Here is a 25148-nt window from a genome sequence, read left to right as displayed (position 1 = left end):
TTTAAAAAAATTGTCTTTCTAGATTTTTAATAAATACAATATTAATTAAACGTCAAATTGATACCGACAAAACAGAAGATATTAATGATATATTTGGATTCTGATGTCACTGATGCAAATTATATCACGTCATGTTTTCATCGGCAGAAAGTGTTTATTCGTTCATATAAATAAACGCACGAGACGGGTATAACAGCTGTCTCTGGACATTTTAGTGTAAACTCTAACTCTCATCCGCTCTCATATACAATATTTTCATCGCGTCGATGAGTCCGACGTAAGGTTCCGATCGCGTGGACTATATAATACACTCGTTGCTGCATTTGCAAAGTAATTCCTGTCCGTTATCGATTAATCGGTTTGCTCAAACGATCGTTCAGTTCGCGCACGTCCGGATAGGTTTTTGATGCCTGTCAAACGTACGTGCCTCATGCCGTGAGCACCTCGCCTTCGTAGCTCGTCACAAAGCTGCTGTTTACGAGTAATTACACGTTTACTGGCGTTCTCGATAAATTACCTCGTCTCGGTAACCAGTAACTTTACGACAGGTGAAAAGCGATTAATGGCCGTATTACGTTGCAACTTATAAATGCAAGTTGTGATCGTCCATTTTCAGCCAACTTTCCGTTGAAAGACCCCTCTCTCACTCCTCTCTTAATCTTTGCTACAACGAGACATCGGGAACACGAAAAGCTTTTCCCGCTTCACTCCCTTTCATTTTCTTTCGCTCTTGTTCCCATATTTCTTTCTCTCTCTCTCTCTCTCTCTCTTACTCTATCTTTCTGTCTTCTTCTTCGTTTTCTCTCTCCAGCTTCCGTTACTTCCGAACAAAAAGCGATATTCTAGCGCGCCAGCAATAAAGAAAGTAATCGCTTATGGGCTTTCTCGCGGCCTCACTCTGTCTCGTGAGATGTTGCGGCCTAATTGAGTCTGTTTGTAATCCTGCTTATGGTTCTTTATGAAAGGGAAGGTTTACAGGCGCAGCATAAACCCCTCCATCCATCAACTGAGAGCGGCAGCTAAAGACCTCATCAGTTCCGGTGCCAGCAAACACCGTGTCTTCGGTGATAAGCTTTACACCGAGATAGAAAAAGAGAAGGCGGACATCCAAGACGCGTCAAGCAAAAATTCGCATACTTCTTCCGGCATCTCTCCCCGCAGCCGCGACAGAGATCTTATCCCCTGCGTGTCGTCAGATTTATCTAAGCATCAAGAACGCACGCCGCGAGGGCATTACATCTATAGAATGTTTAGAAGAAATAGGATAAATATTGTATGTATTAAACATACACGAGACGGCGCGAATATTTTTGCGGCGCGGCCGCCGACGCTTCATTATCGAGTTATGCGCGATATTTTTGCGTCGCTTATCGTCATCTATACCGTGACAGGACTTTGAAGAGACCTATCCTTTATTTCCTGCGACTTACCAAGCTCGTTAGGAATCAAGAAGGATTAATGTTCGCGTGTCGCAGTGAAGCTTGGTTAGTCGTGGAGAGACTGATGCGTCTGAAAGTTCCGGTTTGGAAGCTAGTGTCGCGAGCATTCGCGTGTACAAGCTCGAATAATGAGCTCGAGTCCTTCGCGAAAGAAACGCGGCAAGTTGCGAAAGCGGCTTAATAAAATTTCCCACCGAGAGCGCGACTAAAGCGTGTCATCCCTTATGCAAGAACAAGGCCGCGCGACAAAACCCTCTTCACAAGAGGCAAGAATGGGAAGACTTAATTTCCAGCATTGTCTATCAATTCCATGTGCGGCGTATCTAATATCTGCTTCTTACACACGCGCGACGTCGCGTCTCACTCTTACGCATTGTCACCGCGAAACTTTATCCCGGTGCACACACTAAATAAATTCTCCCTCATCTTCCCGGTGACACGCACGCGATGAATGCGAGATGGTACAGGGATTTACGTAAGGCTCGCGCGGCCCGAGTGTACGTGCGGGCGTAGTAGCGAGCGTGTTGGAGTATAATGAACCCTCCGCGCGCGCGATAATCCCGGTGAAACTCTACTTGTCTCTTCAAGTGCGTTTTCCTGGGAGCGAGGAGAAAGAGAGAGAGAGAGAGAGAGAGAGAGAGAGAGAGACAGACAGAGAGAGAAAGTCCTACCTTCCCGTGAAAGGAATCTCCGAGGATAATCTGAGCCCTGTGGTACATTCTTATTCCGTTCCCGCATCAAGCTTCAATGGCATCGATTTATCACGTGTTTTGCAGACGCACTACTTGCCCCACGCGCGTTGGTAGATAGAGAGAAAGCACGAATGTACACGCGAACACTTATATATACGTATCTTCCCCTCTTTTCTCTCTCTCTCTCTCTTTCTCTTTCTCTTTCTCTTTTTCCGCGTACGGTGCAAAACGCATGTATGCCTGAGAACACGACTCTCAAAAATTTCTCAGAGGTGTGCACTTATAATACGTATAAATACCGGGCGCAGTATCCACGACGCGTAACCGCTTTTGCTTTATAGACGGGGTAACGACAAATCAATTTCTCGACAAACATTTTCTTCAACGATCAACAACGGCAGGTTCTTCACCGGGAGAACTCGCGCTGCAACCGCAATAGTTGGCGATGCCGCGGTGCGGTAGCTCATTGACGGCAGCCAATATCGCCTGTATCACAGCGCGTCGCTTCGAGGTCCGTTTCGAGATCGCCCACATCCTCGCCCTGGTATCGAAACAAATTATGCCCGCGTATATCGCTCGTACGTTCCCAGAAAAGACAGCCTGATGCATGGTGTCGGTGTACACGGCGCTATGTATACGGCTAACCCCTTTATTTTTTTTTGTACCTTTGCGGAAGAGAACAACTGCCCGGCAACCGCTCTCTACTGCGCGCCGTGAGCTGAGGATAGGCATTAGAAATTCAAACTTGTATCCGCTGTGCCGTGTACTGTTTTATAGCCCGTTCTGTCAGATCTTTATTACAATCGATGCGCTGTTACGCATGTGGCTGTGCTAGAAGCTTCCGTTTTTCCTTAATCATCTAATGTCGAGATGCCGTTTTCGAGAATTGAGATAAAAAGTTTGGAATAGATAGATTGTTAAAAAGGAAATATATATATATATATATATATATATATATATATATATATATTCTCGATTCAGCGACTACGTCCCGATATTTTTCTCTCCAGGGGGATAAAGAGAGATTATTATAAATCTCGAATTGAGATTAATTTTAAAAATCTTGGTATAGGATCAAGTAAATTTCGTGCCTTTGCACATAAGAAAACTTATTTTTCTATGAAACTGACGTACTAACATCCGAGTATGGCTCTTACTAGCCCGCGATTATTTAAATTTGTGATATCACTTGAGGGCTTTAATTTCTTAAATTATATATATATATATTTATATTTCTTATATATATAGAAGAAATCTTCAATAATCATTATCTTTTTTCACTATACATTTCTTTGCCATACGAAAATTAGTCGACGTGATTACGGAATAAATTAATAACAGTAAATTTATGTACTTACTGAATGAAAATTGCCTCTCTCTCTCTCTCTCTCTCTCTTTTTCTTTTGGAAATATAGTATTCTTTGCAAGAATTTATAGATTATCTGAGTAGCAAAGGGTCAATCGTTCAATTATCGGAGATGTCGCGATCATTAAGTAACATATTCGCACCTGAGACTCTAATAAAGCTACGAACGTTCCGAGTTATGTAAGTGCCTCGCGGATACATCGTGCGGTACAAGCTGCTAACTTGTAACGGCCTTTACACCGTTGGTAACAGCGTTGGAATAATTTTTGTCGACGCCGCGATCATTCGCGGATACGAATAACTCATGCCCATATTCAATGTAAATTTCATATTTTCGCTTCGTTCCCGTCTCACGCGTTCTACGTCTTCTTTTCTTTTTCTCCGATCGTGCGATTTATCCGATACGGTACCGAGTCATCGCTGTCAAAATTCCAGCATTATTGTGATAACTATCTAATCGCGAACGTGTGTCTTAGCGACGAGGAAGAGTATGAGTTTATTAAAGTTGCACGATTATTACAATATTAGCGCATTCTGCTCATTACTTGCGCGGTTTCAGCGCAAGTCAATGTACTTTGAAGTACGTAGATGTAAATCTTTAAGCGTCCACATTCTTCTCAAGGATGCGCTATGCTTAATTAATATCATGATTTTCATTAACACAATAATGAATCTGTTGATAACGTGCCTATGTGAAACATTTAATGAGAAATAAATTCTTAGTTTTATTTAGAAACGAATTTTACTTTCTATTTAAATATTATCAAAGTATCTTATACAATTTATCGAAAGTGCTTTGCATTGTATATAGAGAACATTTGTATACGAGAAATATTTAGCAAAAGATTTATCGCATCGAAGGCAATATCTAATAAACTATTAAAAATCTTTTCGATATACTTCCCGCGGCGAGTCATAGTACTTGTCAATCATAATATATCATTGAATTTTTATATATGAATAAGTGTGTGTAATGAATAAATGTGACTTATGTTATTTATATTATTTTAAACCGAGTCGAGTTCTCATCAACAAAATCGCTATTTTATGGTATATTCACCGGCATATTAACCTGCGCAGTCAATTGAAAAAAAGCTGATAGTCCAGTTGGTAGCCGGAAGGCTTGTACCCTTTTGACCATTAGTCATGAGCGTCGAATACGATACATGCAAGCTCTTAAAGGCGGCGACTGGTTTTCGTAGACGAAAACGGTAGCGAGGTTGACGTAAGAGGCCAAGAAGAGGCATAACGGCACGCGTCGAGTCACGGTTAAACTATTGACCCCTATTTGGGTTACCGAATTGTCACATGGACAATTTATTATTCGATCGCGAGGTGCCTCGTATCAGCCGGCGACGCATACCAACCAGGAGAGAGAGAGAGAGAGAGAGAGAGAGAGAGAGAGAGAGAGAGGGAGAGAGAGAGAGAGAGAGAGAGAGAGAGTGAGTGAGGGGGCGGGGGGTGAGGGGGAGGGAGGGGAGGAAATGCGTCGCGGCCGTGTAAAGGCCGCCGCGTCCATCCTGAAATGATGCGGAACAGTTATCCGCAGTCGCGGATGAACATTTGGCTACACGTCTATCTACGTGTTCCATTGCGATTGCATCGGTGAAATATAAAAGGCTTAAGCCTTTAACAGCTCCGCGGCTATAAGCGCGAATAAACATGAACGTGTGGTGCTGCCCACCTCTAGATGTGCAAAAATTTTCGTGCAAAAACATGCGACAGCACCCGCATCGTCCGTGAGATAGGAACCAATGGGAAACAATGAGAAGCGCAGAAAAAAGATACGTCTGCAAATTTATGCATAAAGTAAATTCACATACGTGCTATATTTCGTTCTTTTTCAGTAGATATTTTGCGTTTCCACATATCACGCGCAAATATATTTGCAATTACGCGTATATAATATTGCGATATTTATATAAATAGAAATGCATTTTTATCTCAGTACACATATATAAAAATATAGCGTATACGTATATTTATTCTATGCAATTATCATTCGCTTCCTGCATATTCGTTCGACGATAGGTATATGTTGAAGATATATATGGTATATGTCGAATGCAAATATCGTTCCAGCTTTCCCCTCTTTCAGGTATATCTCTCTGTCTAACGTTTCTTTGGTCGGAAACAGTTTACACCTCGTTGCGGTCCGTATTGCAAAACGGACGCTCTCTCGATCAAAAGAATCCACCGTGTATTGTGCTTTCTATCTCGTATAGCGCAAACCAAGTAGAATTGTAAACAAGAACGTACTATTCCTTTTAGAGAGGATACGGAGGCGCAATTCCAATTGTCTGTCTTCGAATCGTGCGATCGTCCCGAATGAAACATTTCGCAGGTAAATCGCACCCAAACGTCATCGAATCAATTCAAACAGAAAATAATAATGCAACATTCGGCCGAAAATACAATATTTCTTGTTCGCATACGCGCCGTGACATTTTATTCGCCAAATCATAAAACATGTTTGTTTCGACGAAGTCGATATTTTCACACGGTACAGTGCTTGTTTTAACGGAATCGTTTAAAAGTTATAATCCATTCAAAGTATATCGAATTAAATAATATTGGAAAACTTTCCATACGTATTCAAACTTAGTTGGATAAGAGATAGAGTACACAGGCATATAGCATCTGAGGAAAAGAGCGGCAAAAGTAACAGTGCCCGATAACTAAATACGAACATCTGTATAGAGTGTGAATACAGACGGGACTTAAACGGTACTGGCGGCAGAAAAATATTTCTTATTCATTCGATATGAAAATTTACCGTTTCACAACGCGAAATTTCCTTTTCGATCATGATAACAGTTGAATCATTTCGCTATTGTGATTTATAATTTTTTTTTCTTTAATTGATAAAATAATTAGTTAATTAAAAACAGATTTGAGGGAGAAAAGTTTTACTTTTGTGTATAAACAATAAAAAAATACACGAAACGTAAGCATTATGTTTATTAGTAAAGCACTTCGCAACTTTTCGTTACGGTTGACGTTATCTACTGTATTATTTGCTTTCGTAAACTATTCGGTATACGATATATCGTTATATAGTATTCGAATGCAAAGGTCTAATTAAGACGTAAAATATAGTCGCTTTACGCAATCCAATTAGTATCCAATGCGCGATAAGATTTCCCGGTTTATATCCGAGCGCATTACTAACTTGGGAATACTTGCGGAGGAGTCAGCTCACACTTCGCTCGTAAAGAATCCCACCGTTAAGGGAGGCGGTATATGCGGGCACAAAAGTATGCGTAACTGCTGACATGGTCGAGTATTGACCGAGCCAAAGTTATTTTTCGGTTGCGAAATGCGAAACTTACGGAGGGACATGGATACTCCCTATGCTCCCATTTCATGAATGTAAAGTTACTGGGAGAATAGCCTGCAACTCAACCATTAAAAAACTGAATCGAGTCCACTTTCATCTCTAGCGTGATACGATATGTAATTTGTTTCGCCTTTTGATTTGTTATATGTATAACTCGCACGTACACATTGGAGAATCAAGAAACGAGAAACAAGCGCGAGCGCGCGGAGATAATTGCGTCTATTAACATCCGATACTTCCCATTTGCAGTCTATAACTTATTTAATCGTGGCATATATAACATCTAATGCAGAAGAATATGCGAAACTTATACAAGTATGGAAAGTGCTTCTTTTGCTATAACCATATATCGATTCTGCTGATATATGCGATAGCGTGATCGGCACTTTGAAAAATAAGAGAAGAACGAGAGAAGTATATTTATATACAATACATATAGGAGTTACACGAACACTGTTCAATCATGTGTGTTCATTAATTTCAGATGTGTTATCTCCAACATATTATCATTTTAATCAAACAGATAAATTTATGCATTGTGTGTCATTGATATTTATGTTATTAGGATTATATACGTGTGCTATGTGTCATATTTATATATATAATTATTAATTTTTTTGCTTAATTTTACGAGATACATAATTTACTGCGAGAGTTCCGTAAAAAATGCGAAAGCACAATTTCTATTTAACTCCAACGAGACATGGCGATATCGGTGCACATTCTATTCTAGCATCCGTACTGTCAAAAGTATGAACGAACATATTTATGAGATAGGCAGTATAGTACAATATACGAGCATACGCATATAAATAGGATTCTCGGAAACACGAGAATCGGCAGCGAAAGGAAAAGCGAAAGAAGCCTCGCACGATTCCGGTCTCGTTCAATTGCGTTCTCATCTTCTTGCTTAGAAAGAAGCGCGTTCCGTTTCCCGCAGCGCGCCATTAGTTTCGTCGTGTGACTTCTGGTCGAGCGACCAAGTACGAGGGGAGGACGAGAATACGGAAAGAAGGTCCGCCACACGAGTGAATTTGCATTAAGATCCGCATACATGCACACAAGACTTCCTTGTGTCGTGTTGACGGTGCGATGCTTTCCCGCGTTACAACATTTTTCCCCGCGGGCGATCACGCCTTTGGTTCGCCATTTCCGCGCGAGAACCGCCTCGCAACAACGATGTCCGGTCATCGATTATGCGTCGAAAAGGTGAAAGGGACCGAAAGCATCTGCGATGGAATTCTAATTAGTCTGTTGAAGTATAGACGTGACGAACAAAGTTTCTTCCAAGATCGATCTGCGTTATAAACGAATCACTTCGTTTCTCTCTTCAGCCTCGCTAAAATAGCTGGTTGAAGAAAAAATTTCATTTTTAAATTCTACGATTCCCGTTAGAGGCAATCTCGACGTTTTCGGTTACGCAATGCTGTATAGGTGACTGACATCTATTATTCCGTTGCATTTGTATATATGATATTGGTCGTATAATTTCTCATAATACGAGAATAATTTTGCTAGAATTTGTTAAATATATATATATATATATATATATATATATATATATATATACAACTTATTTTATATAGAAATTACACATGCACGATATTAATATATTCCACACACAATTATTTGTTTCTTTATCTTTTTGTAATACAATAAATATTGCATAAATAAATCAATATAAAATGCTTCGTAAAATGTTTACGAGGCGTGCTTGATTAAATTTATGTATGACACGAATAAATTCTAGTACCATTTTCATTTGTTTGTAAATAAGAATATGACATAGAAAGTTAGTGTGCTTACGCAAGAAAAAACATGGATGCGGAAAAAGAATACTTAACGCATGAGAAATTACTTGCTGCGAAAAAATTATAGATTCTCAGAAAATATTTTAGTTTTTGCTACGTACACATATATATATATATGTATACACGTATATGTACTAGTTGTATAAAAAATGACAAGTTTTGCGCATAAATTTATAGAAAGTATATATGGATGCGTGCATGACATAATTTATACTTCCCCAAGTACAGGTAGTTATTTAGCAATGTCGATATACACATATACTGTGACCATTTCAGAGAAAACTCGATAGCACATACATATATATATACACTCGTGTTTTTATAGAGCTTTTAAATAAAAATTAAACTCTATCTTTTTCATAGTATTTAAATTTCAGAGTATTTAGATTTAACGATTTTTAATCATCATAATAGCGTGTAAAATAAAATATTATCATTAAAATACTGCTTTAATATTACACAGATTTAATTGGAAACGAAATTGTCGATTCATCATATAGCATGCGAAATATTTCTATATATTTCTACTTTTCTAACTGTTTAATTTTTTTAATAAACAATCAATGTACGAAACTCGCGTATTCGATTCGATTCGATGAATTCAGCGAGTTACCCCCTGTTCGTGACTAATTTACAACCCCTTTGAAAATGTAACACCCACCTGAAATCTCTCGGGAATAGCGATTAACGCGCGTTTTCCGCGCGCTTCGCTTTTTTTAATCGCAAAGTAAAACCATTCTGAAAAATCATCCCGACGTGTATCCCATCCATGGCGTTGGTCAGTTTCATCACGCCAGCAGTCGTCACCGTTCGCGAGAAAGGCGGCTTTGAAACGCAACGACCTCGTGCTCGCACGGATTTACGAATTCTCAAGGGCGTTTGTCGCATCCTTTCGCGCGAGCATACGCATGTACGTGTATACGCCCGATAAGAGGATCATTCCGAGTAACGTCGTATGTATAACCGACGGGTAATGTGGCATACGGACATGGTTGGCGTTTCGCGCGAGAGCCCGCTGACGGAGCGAGATGGTAGAAAAGCGAGTGGATGCGCTGACGGCGAGTGGAGTATGCGGTGGAAAGGGGGTGGGCCTCCGCTACTACCAACGACTAGTTACACGTATGAAATAATCTATTATCTGGATGGGGAGTTATCTGGTGCGGGCATTGAATCGCCAAGGCCGTGGAGGAGAGGCGGGGAAGGGGCGAGAGACGGGAAGCGGTGGGAGTGTAAGAGACGGAACGAGATACACGTAGCGTTATAAGGTGGAAGCGGTGAGAAAGAGAGCGGGGGGAAAGGGGGAGGAAGAGCAAGATAGAAATGGCGAGAAAGCGAGAGAGGAAGAAGGAGAGATAGACGAGAGTCACACAGCGGTCAACGAACCTCCCCCGACATCGAGCGCGGACTGCACGTACGTAAGTACCTACGTACTAGCTATGTTACCTGCGTACGTACGTAGATACGTAAGTACGTGGAGAGAGAGAGAGAGAGAAGCCCCTCTTCTCTGCCTACCGTTCATCCGTTGGGTCGGTGTTGCTTTTGCGGCGTGTTCCACCGCAGCTACGGCGTGCCGGCAGCGGCGGCCTGTAGGCGCCCACGTTGTATATACGCGCCTCGAGTGAAGCGCCTGGCAGCCGAGAGCCGAGAGTCTTTCCTCCCCTTCCTTCTCCACCTCTCTCCTCATCCATCTTCTCGGTCATCCGCTTCTTCCTGCCCTTCTCCTCCTGCATCTCCGCGTCTTCCTAGTTCAGTTCCTCTTCCTCCTCGTCGCCCTTACAGAGTAAGGATGCCGCGCCGGCAAGAGCGCGCATTCGTACGGATAGACTCCATCTCCTACTAAATAACCACTGCCTAGATTTTTACCTAGCATCTCCGCTATAGGCTTCGGCCCGCCGTCCTATTTGCCCCAACATCCTCCCGGCGCCGGCGTACCCGCGTATCGTTTGCGAGCGCCAAAGACCTTCCTTCTGTCCTTCCTATCGGCCGTCTCTGATATTCGCCGATCCAATAATTAGGAAGAATATCAGCGATAGAAGCACGTAATTTCATATCAGACGCCTTCGATACAGAGCTCCTCGGCGCTCGTTCCGTCTTCTCCTGATGCGCGAGGAGATGTTAAGGATGTGCTATGGAATCTCTCTCTCTCTCTCTCTCTCTCTCTCTCTCTTGGCTCGGGTACTGACACCTGGCATTTTCGCTGATTCAGTGCGTTTGATTCAAGGTTTGCTACAAGGCGGGTCGTGGGTGTTCAATGCCTCGCGAAATGGCGCCGGCGTCTCCCTAATGCACTGCCGTATTACTTGTTCTTAATTGGTTCCGCGTTCGTCGAATTACTTGGTTGCGCGCTGTTGAATTCCTCGACCGTACAATTGATTATTATCCTTACAACGGATCATGCTTTGTTAACCGACGTATCGGACAAATAAAGGGAGAAGAATGTGTTGCCTTTATTGCGCGGATTGTACAACTTTTATTGCGTCTGTAATGTATTGTATATAACCGACGTGAAAATAGGGTCCGGGCTCTCTTAATGCGCTCTCTTTTACATCGCTCGCACTTAATTAGCCGCCGAGTTCTCTTAAATTATGCCATTTCCCGATATTAATAATAGAACGATTCGAGATAGAAACTCTCGACCAAGCTCGTAACAACTCGTTTGAGGAAAACGCGCTTGAACTTAATCATTCTCGATTAATCTAACATCTTTATAAGATGCAATTAATTTATCTTACATAATCGAAAATATACATCTCTTTTTTAACTCTATACTCTGTCTATTTAATTTATTTATTAATTTTTTTTTTTTTGCATTTATGAGCGTGCTGTTTTTACAGCGTGTTCGTTGACTCATCTGTAGACTAGTCTCTCTGACCAAGATTGATAGCAAGGGAAGTAATATGGTCCTGAATCATTACTGCGCTGAGAAACATGAATTTTCAACAATATGCAGAAATATCCAATTTTATATGCAACAATGACAGATTCGAGCTATCTCTGCACTAAACTCTTCAAGTTATAGCCCTTCTCCGTCAATTTATCATCAATCGACTTTTAAATTGATAATAGAAAAGGTAATTTCCTTCAAGGTATATATGCGTTCTAACATGCTACTGGTTTAAGAAAAATTTATCATTATCAGAATCACAAATGTGTCACTGAAATGATAAATGCGCTGTTATAATTATTCGTCTAATTAGTTTCAGGATTATATTGTTATTTATAACGATCATAATTATTAGTATTGATTTTCTGCTATAATATATTGTATTATAAAAACATTTTGTAATTATGTATTAAAAAATATTAGAATTATACTTATTTCTTTTTCATAGCGTCTCTCTCATTATACATACACGGTATTTCGCGCGATCATTATAGGTTCGATTGCCAATGGCAGTCGCAAAGATCGTCTGTAAGAAAATTTCAAATACTCGTGTTTGGCCGTTGATTTTTTTACTGGGTTTTTACTGGGATATTAAATTTTTTTTTCTTTTTTAGAAAGAATTCCTTCATCGAGAATTTGAAACGACAAGTCAGCTTTGATGTCGCGTGGTTTCTTTTTATCACCGAAACTAGTGATTCAACTCAACGGTATTTATTTCGGTACTATCAAGAGATCCCCGCGAGAGAAAAGTAGGATAGTTTTATAAAGAATAGAAACGACGAACTTTTATATACACGAGGAGAATGGGGATGGGATCGTTTATATGTATCGGAAAAGAGATCAGAAATACATCTCATCATTTTTAATATGGAAGATGTACTAAAACATTTTTTTTTGCCTAACCGTATTGTCAGAGCCTTTGTACAATACATGAACCCTACGGGGTTCGGTGACGTAAGCGCTCGCAAGACTAGTCTCGGGCTCTACTTGCTCGCAGATCGTGCAGGCGTGATCGCATTCGAGGAGAGAGCGTTCTCGGCTTTACTGCCCCGAGGCCGCGAAACGAGCCCCCGTATCTACAATTATAAATGTTTATATCATTACGGAGATTAGAGAGCCGATTCATCGTGACACATTGAATATACGCGTATTATATGCGCATAATTGCGGTAGCGGAGTAATATAGAACTTAATCTTGCGTAAATTCAGAACGTTATGCCCCTTTCGTGCGTGCAGCGGTAAATAAATCGCAACGGACTCTTCCGTCGCGGAGAATAATGCATCGTTCATTTAGGTTCAAACCCAATCCCTCCGATCTTCAGGTTAGCCCGGAGCGTTACATGTAGATGTTACTAGCGGACACAAATAGGTTACATGGAAAACAGGCTCGAAACATTTAATCTTCCGATAGTCGCTTCCTTTCTAATACATCCCGCGATCACTCACATCGTACGCCGTTATTTATCATTGAGCAATCTAACGCGTTATGTAACGACGATAAAGTATATATATAAGTAGTTGGAATATGTGAAATATATATATAGAAGCATCTGTGCAAAGATCTTTCGTTTAAATTGAATCCAAAATTAATATCTACAGTTTAATGAGAAACATTTTCGTTGAAATCAACATGCGCGCAGATGGATGCAAAGATCAAATATAGCCTCGCTAGTAACTTGTACTTATTCTCAAGTCTTCTTTTTTTTTTTGCATCGCAAAGTACATACAAGCATAGTTTTGAGATATTGTGTGAAATTTTATCGTCAAAGTGCAGAATCTGCGCGCGCGCGCGCACACATATTTTGATGTGTGCGAGACAAACGTATATCTGAACTTTCAAATTCTCCATTCACGTCGATTTTATACGAAAACTCATCCCGTTCTTTCGCTCGAAGTCATTACATCGCGAAGCCGGTCAAGTGCTCAAGTACTGGTTCGCGCGTATCGCGGGATATGGCAGAGGAAACTCGTTCCGCGAAAGTGATCGTACGGTAGCGCGCTCGAATTAAATTACGATCTGTCAATTATCGTATAACATCACATGGTCCGCCAACTCCTGTAAATAGCGCTTATGCGAATCGGTGATTAATCGAATCGCGCACGCAAACGCGGTATTTCATTTTCGTTGTTACTCGCGTAATGTCGTTCTCGCTCTTAGAGAAATTCCATTTTACGTATATTGCCGATAAATCTTGACGAGCGCGTAACCACGAGAATTGCGAATTCGACAAAGTTTGCAAGTAATCCGCTTGCTTTCGCGCGCGTACATGCGTGCAGAGGTGCGAGAGAAAAGAGGCAGAAAGAACGAATGCGCCGGTAGGAAATGGCCTTTTCCGTCTTTTCCGCGATGCAATTATGAAAATATGGGCTAGCCTAGGTAAAGCCGAGAGTGGTTGAACATTTGAATCGCGTTCAAATATTCTTTGATAAAAGTCAAGTGCCTTTGTGTTATGCCGTGATGATACATACGAGCTTCATCCTTTTCGTTTCATGCCTGCATATATCGGTTTGTCTCGACACGCAAAAAATTTGCATAAACATTGATAAACGTTTTACACGCAACATGTGTGCGATTTCAAGATCGATGTATATAAAACTTTTCCCGAACACGATAAAATCTCATTGTACAATATTTCACAAAATTTTCAAATACGGATGAAATTAAAAAATTTAAAAAAATTTTAACACCAGATATGTTGAAAACACAAATAATACGAATTTTTAACAGTCATAAAGAGCAAATTGATAGTGAATATTATAATATCACAGGAAATGATACTCGTAGGTTACTCGTAGGGCACTTGAGAATTTTCACATCCTTGAGCTCACTAATTAGGTTTTATGGCAACTTGTTTTCTTTTTTTTATTGGACACATTTTAATGTTAAATAGAGTTGTTTGATTTTCATCTTATCGGTTTGATAATACAATATTAACGTGAACTTTATAATAGACTTATCAAATTCGAAGTAACGTTATCAAAGCTAATCGTAGCAACGAACGTGGGTGTTTTTTGAGTAGTTGAGCATCTAAGGTGACTAATCTCATTAATGACTCTGTCGCGCAATTTTCTGGTTTAGGACGTTAGGAAGAGGCATAATCGATTTACATCTATTACGATAAAATGGTTATTATGTACCGTGAGCTAGTCATTCGGGACGGGTTTTGCCGGCAATCACTGTAAAGCCGCGGTATAACCTGCGCGCTTTTTTCATCAATTCATCATTCCTCCTGTCGTTACCGTACGACAGCACTAAAGTGGTTTACATTAACGTGTAATGTATACAGCGCGACGTAAGAAGATACAATGATATAGAACATCGTAACGTATCGTTTGTAACGCTATGCGCATTCTCTTAAACATCAGACTATTAGAATCCGATAGGTCCATTAATATTCAATATGTACGACACGTTGCTTTCGTACGTACAAGATTATGATCAATCTCCGCGGCATAACTCGGAATTTTTTCGCGCGGGTCAGGAATGCACGTGGATATGGTTTCTAGCACGTTGTCTAGCGTTCCCAAGGTCAAAGTACTGTTCAAGCATCGACGGATTTGCGCGATAAAAGTCGATCCGGAAGTCTAAAATTCCAGTCTACGTAGTTACGATCCCGAGTAACGTACCTTCCGTTTCCTCGCGCGCGCGCGCGCGCGCGCATATATAGCTGCGGGATATAAATACATATTCAGAACCCGCGTTTAACAGACTAACGGCATTTATACCTGTAGAAATCGAATAGCGCTAACACAAGCGGCGCGGCCAGGGTTAATTGGACTTCGGCTTTGACCCTTCGACGCTTCGTGCTGATATTTCGCCTCGAAAATTATTCTTCCCCGCCGTCTGTAATTATATCGCGAAAAGAATCGCCATTGCATCATATCCGCCGTACCGTACCGTACCGTTGTTAAACGTAAAAAGGTCTAATTTCAACTTCAGGAGTAACGGCAATGAGACTTTAGGTGGTAAATATTTCTATTCACGAGCGTCTATATAAAATATCTCGTATAGCTCTTAAATAAAAAAAATATGTATACGACGTAACGAATTCGAAATAATATTGTACCAATTCTCTCTTATCCGAAAAAAAGTACGACGGATAATATCGCTCAAAAATAGATATGAAATTTATTCAAATACATTAGGTTAGCTAAGTGCTGTTACTAGTTTAGCCGCAGTTGCAGAATTCGCGCGTGCACGACTAGCAACACCAAGTTGCGGTGCAAAAACTTGGTGTGCCCGGTTCGCATTAAATCACGATGAGCATCGCATTTTCTCGTACTACGTCTAAATGTACATATACATGTCGGATAACATATGCGCGTGGATATAAATCGGTTGATATCAAGTTTATCACATTTGTTATGTAACAAATAAATATTGAAGCATATTTTGCTCTTACTCTTGTAACTTATTTTTCTCTTATTTTTATACTGTGTCTTTTGTTTTTAATATCGAATATATATAAGGTAATATTGTATATAAAGTAATTATTATATATTCAGCAAAAAAAAAAAAAAATGAAATATTTTGCGGAATATATACAAGATATCGCTATTCTAAATCGTCTTCTTTAATTAGAGTATAAATCTCTAAAATATTCTTATAAATTAACAGCTCGTTCGATAATCCTAGTCATGTGTCGTTTATTCTCGACGAAATCATTCGTTCCGTCTTTCGTATAATTCATATCGAAAAATTCAAAGAGTGAATTCAACGCGAACATTTCGATAAATTTGAAATTTTTTATACTAATATGCCGTCCATTTTCCAGAGAGAGACTCTCTACGTACTTTCTACCAGTTCATGTACAATATCGCCGATTGTCGTGCACGGTGTGTGCATTTTTGCAATCGGTAGACGGTGTAATTTTCCAGTTTTTCATCGAACCGACCAAGATTGTCCGCTAGCAAATCAGAATCGTTGTCACGAATGGATGTAATTATGGTACGACGATAAAACGAGAGCATACTTTACTTCGCGGAAACACACGCGCCAGCGCGAGCCTGTACTAACGAAGTGGCAGCGAAGAATGACGAGAACGCTATATAGCTGACGTGCTCGACTCGCGTGCAAGCATTCTACTATGTGTAAACAGTGCTTAGAGCAAGGCTTATAAGTTTCTCATGTCCCGCCATGCGAGACGCTTTCCGCGAAGGTATCGGTAAATGTTTGCTAGGAAGGGGACGACTTCTGATTTGCTTAACCCCGCCGCGATGTGTTGTGTGTTTTCATATGTGAGTTTAACATGTTTCTTCATAGGGGACACATAGTAGCCGCCAAGTGCACGCGCCTTAACTATTACGATACCATGAAGCCGGGGCTTGTATAATACTTGTTTACACTAGTATAAATAGAATGCAATATTGTTACATAAATCGCAAGATCGCCGCGAAATTGGTCAGCGCTGCACTGGAAGAGGGTATGACATTGATAAAGAATATCTACATAAAATGCAAGTGGAGAATGTTACCTGAACATTAATATTTACAGTAGCAATATGATAAGTTAACCTTTTCATGCAAATAAAGTCGTCCTTTTTTAAAACTAATAAATTAATTGCGATATAGGAAAATCGATGAACGTGTTCAGGCAATTTGCTATATAGAAAATAAGGCATACGCGACTATAGAAATATTAAAATTGCATTGTACATACATATGTCAAGTACACTCGCGATAATATGTTACTTCATTCTAAGATTTTACTACGCGACAAAAATTTGAATAGTAAATTCAATCAAAAGGTTTCTTATCGATCTGTTAAACAACACAGTTACAAAAGCAATAGCATCATTGTATAAGAAATCAAGTATCGGTCTTTGTTAGATAATAATTTAAATATAATATACGCTTGTAGCTGGCTTTACAATAATATTTATTCGTTGGCTTCCTCGAATGTAGGTGTCATAATTAACACACTCGTATTGTACAATTACTAATATGTATATATTACACATATTATATAAATGTATATCTTCAGTGAATAAAAAATGATGACAATAATTTATTGTAATTCTCTTTTTTTTTTTTTTTTTTTTTAATTATAAGAGATATTACGCGCGCGTTGTGCATTTCATAAATACTTTTGGCAACATTATAAAATAAAAAAGATTCGCCAATAATAAATCTATAATTATTCTCTTCTCTTAGTTTTTCGTTTTATATTTACCATTAAATTAACCTTTTCGTACTCACGGACGAATTATCTCGTATCCCGGTGTCCTTCAACTGACGCTCTTTCCCTTTTTGAATCACTGCAAAGTGCATCGAAGCGCATGCATGAATTCAAGTGCGAACGCTTGAACGAAACAACTGCATCACTCGGGAACGGAGGCAGACAGCTTTTTCCTCTCTCCATTACTTTAATCCTCTTCATTCTTTCAAAATTTAAAATATTCGATATCTTGTACTGATATTGTTATAAGAAATATTTTGAATATCTGAATTAATTTTTTTCTTATTAAATTAGAAATAATAAATTTTTCTAAGCTTTTTAGAAAATCAAAAAATAAAGCACATAGAAAAATGGAAAATATTTAAATATTTAAAATATATTTATAGAATACAATTTAGAAGTAGCTGAAATAATATAGAAGAAATTCTGCAAGTTTCCTTTTTTATCTGGATATCTTTATCTAGTCAATCAAATTTCTCTATCGCAGAAGAGCTGGTGGGTTATGAGATACTAACAATAAGAGATAAAGTGTCTGACTGGATCGTGAGTTATCACAGGCTACAGCGAGTGAGCTGGTGTTGATTTATGAGGAATACGTGTACTAGCATTTATTTTTGGAGAATTATTTTCCTAGAGGATATTAGAATGAGAAATATGTAACTTCCGATCACGAGAATGTTTATTACATTAAACACTGTCGCGTGTGAGAAGTCGCTTACAATATGGCTTTATTAATACATATATCTCTCTGTATGTGCGAATATATGTGACTTTAAAATGTATTTATTATATTATTTTTTTACGTTAATGTTTTTATTTAAATGCTACAGCAAAAATATGATATTATACAATAATTTTTCTAGCTACATATTTTCTACATGAATTTCTCGAAAGAGATATTCATCATAATTACAAAAGAATATGAATACTCTTCTTCTTCATTTAAACTCTTAAAAGTATTTATACAGGAGCGAGCATAGAGTGCCTCTCGATAATAACTATGTTACTGAAATTAACGAGCAGGAATAAAGATTAAGTATGAGATTAATAAATATATCATATTCAAGAGAAAGAAAGCAAAAGCACCATCACTTGGGATAGGCAATAAGGATGGTCCATATTTGAACACTTCGCTACCCTTGAAAGTGTTTTCGGTGACAGATCGTTCATGCACATGCTTAAAAATGGGGCGAGAGTACAGCGGTCATAAAACATAGGTCGCTGGTTGCCTTCAAAAAAAGGCTTCTCCCCCTTTCTCTCGTTGCTCTTTTTACCGACTTTAATTGAAGCCTCGTATAACTTGAAGGATCCCTCTCTTCTTGTTGTTGTTCTTTTTCTCCGCTCGCCGCACATTACTGTGCGCCCTCGATGGAGCACTAGGAGCTCTATGAAGAAGTTTATGCTTTTATTGCGTAGAGAGATGCAGACCGAGTGTACGCACACCATCGAGTGTACCTCACCGATACTGGAACCCGGATGACGCATCATAAAAAAACGATATCCGTGGATTCCACAAACCCCGCGGTGTGTACTTTCTTAGAACGATTCTCGCTACGCAGATGTAAAATAAGCATCTCCGCGGTAATAATGGATGTAATTCGTTTCTAATGCTTTAATTTATATCATCGATAAAATTCACCGTCATCTACATAAAATAATCTTTTCAAAAAAAGAAAACGATATAAACGATATCTCGAATTCTCTTCACCGCAGATTCTTTGGCGAATTTGAAGTCGATCCTTTCTGAATAAAAATTTTATTATACCTAAATCTCTTTTCTATAATTTTTGCGAAAAATCTTTAAATTTTTTCTCCAACGAACGCTGGATTTCACAGCTTTACTGACGTTCAACATTTAATATCTGAGAGGATTGACGTCGTTTGACATGTTTCGAGTTTATATACAACAGCAAAGAACTCCTGGAGACGCTACTACCCTAAGCCGCATTACGCGCAGATTGTTAGAATTTCTTTGCTTACGTTTGACGCTTCTGAAGCACTCCTACTGCTTCTTCTTTGATTGGGTACTTTGATTGGATGTTATGCCACATGATAATATTGTTATTATACGATATATTTGTGTGCTTTGACGCGTTGAACGTTATATAAATACATATATCTCGCATGCATTATCGCAAATACAATATATGATTGGACAAGTTCACCTTTTGCTGGATTCGTTACGATTATTTGAAATCGTTCAAAAAAATATAATTCGTATATAAGATGACTGGATTATGATGAATATTCATGTTAATAAACTTTCAATTGCGCCTCCGGCTGTATATGCTTCGTATTTTGTCGTGTGACTCGAATTATTTCTCTCTGTGTACATATAAAATACAGTTACTGAATTGTCAATCAAAATTCTTGAATACCCGAATAAGTTTTATCTCTTTCTCAAGTATTATTGTAGAGAAGGTTTCTACTCATGCGTTTATTATAACATCAGGTTTCTGTATTGTTATGAATCTTGAAATACATTCACATTTTACCATTTATGCGTGACATTTTCCATGGATTATAATTTCAATTTTAAACATTATTACGTAAATAAAAACTATTTTTGTTAAAATTTTAATGTAAAGTATTACTTTTATTATTATATGGAAATTTTTAATTTTTAAATTATATTTTTGTGTGAATAAATGTTCTCCAATTCTTTTTAATCGAATTATATTATATTATTACATTATATGATTAATACGATAGCTGTTAACACTGTTATATGATTATATTAAACTCGAGACAACTATATTATTATTTTTTATTAACAGCTAGAAAATGGGAAGATAGGAACAATGTCGATTCTCATTTAATATTAAACAGAAATTCACATTTTTTTTCGTGACTTTAGTTATACATAATATAAGACTTAAAGAATTACAAAATATTGAAGAAGTTTGTATTTAATGTACGAAAAAAGTAAGAAAGAGCTCAGTTGTAAAAGATTACGAGTACGCTAGAAGTGTACAATAAATTATACCGCTTCTTCATCAGAAGTTCACTCGTAAAAAGTTGCGTGTATATCATAAAAATCTTAAAAGTAAATTTGTATATTAAGATAATAGAACTTTATAATATAATATGTAGAATAAGATTATAAATTTCTGAAAAATAACATTTATTTGAATTTCATAATAGATTTTTATAGAAATAAAGAAGAATTTCAGAAAAGAGCAGAATCTTTTGGTGACATTGAAATTTCTCTCTTTTCTGAAATTCTTCTTTATTTCTATAAAATTTTATTAAATATTTCTATAAAACACACTCTCTCTCTCTCTCTCTCTCTCTCTCTCTCTCTTTCTCTCTTTCTATATATATATATATATATATATATATATATATATATATACACAACAACGTCATGTATTCAGTTTTCGTATAATAGAATGTCCATAATTTTAGATATTTTATTTCATCATTTTAGAAAAATACTTTTTTTATCTCTATGGTATCTCAATGATATAAGTATTGTCTTGACAAGACAAGGCGATTGAAAGCAAAGTCCATTCGATTGTTTAAGGTTTCGCGTGAAGAAATGTAGACTCGTCTTTTGATAAAGTCTTCGAAACTTTACATTATAGTGCACTTTCGTCGGTGGCCTCATCCACTGACGTCTTTGCGCAAAAGAGTAAAGTTTTTTCGCCGCTTGTGTATAAGACTAAGGGGCAGAAGGGCCTCACTCCTATCTGTGTTTCTTTCACGTTATAGCCTTTCCAGCTAAACTTCCGGGCCATTAATTTACATTAGGACATTTTTCAAGAGCGTGCTAGCTCCTGACGCCGCGCACCTTAAAATTGGCGAACTCCTCTTTTTAACGGTTCTCCTCTCTTACACAGAAAGAGCCCTCGAGTCGCTTCCCCACACCCCTTGTCGATGTCACGCTTGAATTCTTCACCATTAAACGACGACGCGACGGAAAAACGAAGGGACGAACGGAGCGTATATATGAGATAACTTCAGAATTTCATTTAGCGACGACGCGCGCGAGCCAAAGACGCTGACAATCATTAAATCACGCTCGTGACGGGTCCGTCGTGCACGGCTTAATTGATATATGTAATAAAGCGGCCCATCGATATCGGCGTTTTTAACGCAATGTATTTACATAACCGTACAAGTGCTACATATATCACCTAATAATTTCATTATACGCCTAGGTAATTTCGCTTGCGCGAATCCATTGCGTCGACATCGAAACAACGAATACATATCGAACGTCCTTAAATAATTTATTAACTCGTAAAACACAAACTGACATTAGAGCGCGAACGCTTATCGTTTATTTTTGAATTTTTTGGACATTAACATCTTGATCATAAGGTCATTAAATCTTCTTCTTCTTCGGTATGAGAATTTGTGTGTATCATATTTGGAATTTTATTAACAGTTTGCGCTATTAATGCGAGATACGTATTGTGTCATTGAAAAATCTATTTATAAAGTGCTGATCGATACGAATACTTTCCGTCCATTTGCAAATTCCTTGCTGATAAATAGTTATTGGAAAATATAAATAACGCAATTAATTTTAAAACAATAGACGTTATTAATATTCTGATATTTTCTGTTTATGATTATATAACCGTGTAATAATGCATAGCTAAGTCGCTACGATTAGTATGCTATTAAAGAGAAAAAAATGTTTATTTTTGCATGGACGAACAGAAAATTAAAAAAAAAAAAAAAAATTTTTAATTGAAAGTTTTTACGTTGCCAGGATTGTGCATTGTAAAAGATAGAATCATCGAATGTATATCGTTTTCAAAAAGTTCGATAAGAGAACCCTAGAATATCGGCGGCAGCTCACGATGGAAAAAAAATTATTCATAAAATGCGCCGCCATAGATGTCAACGTACGGGTGTAATGTTCGTTCGCGTAGACGTCGAATAGGAATGGAATAACTGTCGCTGACATCGCGTCAATGACAACACAAATATCTACCGGCTATCTGGCAATATTTTCAGCCGTAATATTTGTATTATATTATACATGAAATGCGACAGTGTTGTGTACAGCTGCCCTTAAGCCTCTGCTGATGTAATTTTTGATAAATTTGTACAGTTTTCGTGCGTGTACATAGACTGTTCATCAGCGAATATGGGGAATAAAAAAAGGAACTTTACAACATGAATTGAATTATCTTCTTCAACTCAATATGAGAGTAATAATGAAATCGAACTCTTTTCTTGTTACTCCGTTAAAGGATGACGTATTATTCCGCTGAAAACGCATGCTTTATACTGTCTGTCTGTTTCCGCCCCTTGCAGCTACATTCATTTCTCATTTCGAACACGTCGAACGCTCGGAGCAGAGCTCGATTCGAAAATAGAAGAGAGAAAATCAACTTATGAAAGCCCCCGTGTGCTCGATCTAACAAGTCCTTGTTTAAAGTTCAGAACTTGAGTTGCAAAGTGCCAATGACTTCGGCTTCTAAATTGTATTTAATCAAAATAGTTTATAACTAGGCAAATTTGTGACGGAAAGTTTATATATATATACCATATATATATAATATTATATTAATAATAATATAATTTAATTATTTTTTATTATAACTCGTTTTATGTGTGTGTGTGTGTGTGTGTGTGTGTGTGTGTGTGTGTGTGGCTAAAATAAATACTACAAAGCGAATAATTGATTTTAATATTTATTTAACGCAAGCATATTCAGATAAATATTAAAAAGTTTATATATTTTAAAAGAAATAAAAGAGAAATAATCTCACAAAATATATCTAAATATTTTTTTTAAATTTAAATGCTGCATTTAAAATGTGCAATTATATTGAAATAAACAAACAATATGTCTATGTACGTTATATATTATTCTATTGTTAAACATTTTTCAACATTAACAAAAGAGAGAAAAAGAGAGAGAGAGAGAGAGAGAGAGAGAGAGAGAGAGAGGGAAAGTATAAATGTTAAGATAGATATATAAACTCTTAAAAAAAAAATCTTTAAATATTTTGTCTTTCTAATTGTGCAAAAGCATATGATATGCAAACTTAGATAACCAAAAGGGAAAGATATCTCTGATTTTATTTATCAATATGTTATTATATTTGTACCCATATTTTACTTATGCCAGTCAAGATAGGTTCACATGAACGAATCTTTGTATTTCTGTTTCAGCACACGCTCACGGGCCACTGCGCAAAGGTGATGGCGGCGAAGTTTCTTGGCGAGCCGTCAAAAGTAGTTACGGGAAGTTATGATCGCACGTTAAAAATCTGGGATCTACGCAGCAAAGCATGTAAGTAAACGTTATTTTATCGATTAATATTGTAGAACAAAAAGCAGATATTTTTCGTAAAACATCCGCTAATAACGACGATTGCGAAATAATTTATATATTCGTGTGTGCGCGTATAAATTTCTTAAATATTAAACAATTAACTTTACATTACTATGTTGTGCAAAATATTTCAGGAAATGCGCACTTTTTTTAATCGAAAGAAAAAAGCCAAAGGTGTTGAGATTTGAGCCAAATTTTTCTACGGAACGATTTTAATTAAACTAACTTATGCAAATTCTGAGAATTTCATCTGCGTATATTTACTAACAATCGAGATCTCGCTCGGTAATCCTAAAATCCGTGGTCTCTCGTACCGTGCAACAAAGATAAACATTTATAAGTTGAACAAAAAAAATCAGCAACTGATATCGGGTTACATAATATTAACATATTACATTCGTTTTTGTGAGTCGTAATAGAAGCGTAAAAGATATGAGCTGAAAGTAATATACAGCATTAAAGAGAGAGAGAGAGAGAGAAAGCAGTAATCACATTGCCCATTATCCCTATTAGTCGTTGCATAATGCAAATATACTTACGAGCGTTCCAAGATAATAAAACAAACGGCGAATCTGCATGATCATTCATATGTATATTCTGTTACGCGGTTGCACAATGGACCGCCACGCAAAATATAACGCCTGTAAAATACCACGGCTTGGTTCATACGAGGCGCGCCGGCATCAACGATGCCATAATGGCTAAGATTGAATAAAAATTACCCTCCCGTTTAACAGACGGTTCGTTGCGTCGTCGTATAACTGCGTAAGGTTAATTAAATCGATAAGATCCTTTCACGGAACAACAGATTCTCCTCTAACTTGCTTCATCCTAAACGATCTTCACCGGCACAGAAAACTCTTTATCTCTGGATATTGACGTTTTTAATAGACGATCCCTCCGGATAATGAGGGCGAGTTTTGGAAAAGGTTGCGACTTAATACTTGAATAAATACGTTAAGAGATAAAAAGAAGTTTTTAGAAGATTGGCCGACTAACCCGGTAACTTTGCGACTTACACGGCTTTAAGGTAAAAATAACGCGTGAATGATAACAAAGATGAATTTATATAATCTAATAGATGATCTGTCACAGAAAAGAAAGGGGAGATTAATCATAAATCCATTACCCACGAGA

The 25148-nt window shown here is 37.8% G+C and overlaps 1 protein-coding gene across 4 annotated transcripts in view; it reads left to right on the top strand.

Moving 5' to 3' along the window:
- Positions 1 to 25148, top strand: part of Atg16 (Autophagy-related 16) — a 377667-nt gene that overhangs the window by 325225 nt on the left and 27294 nt on the right. For all 4 annotated transcript variants that reach the window (XR_011447709.1, XM_070305476.1, XM_070305475.1 and 1 more), the window contains one exon: positions 23849 to 23969. Coding sequence is in view for 3 of the 4 variants with exons in the window: in XM_070305476.1 (XP_070161577.1) it covers positions 23849 to 23969 (121 nt within the window). In the remaining variant the exon portion in view is untranslated. The remainder of the gene's footprint in view (positions 1 to 23848; positions 23970 to 25148) is intronic.

Source organism: Polyergus mexicanus, unplaced genomic scaffold (genome assembly GCF_030449975.1).
Source record: "Polyergus mexicanus isolate NDT 795.1 unplaced genomic scaffold, iyPolMexi1.0 SCAF_12, whole genome shotgun sequence".
NCBI classification, from domain to species: Eukaryota; Metazoa; Arthropoda; class Insecta; order Hymenoptera; family Formicidae; genus Polyergus; species Polyergus mexicanus.
Note: the sequence above shows the minus strand (reverse complement) of the source record. Positions and strands in the feature narration are given on the sequence as shown.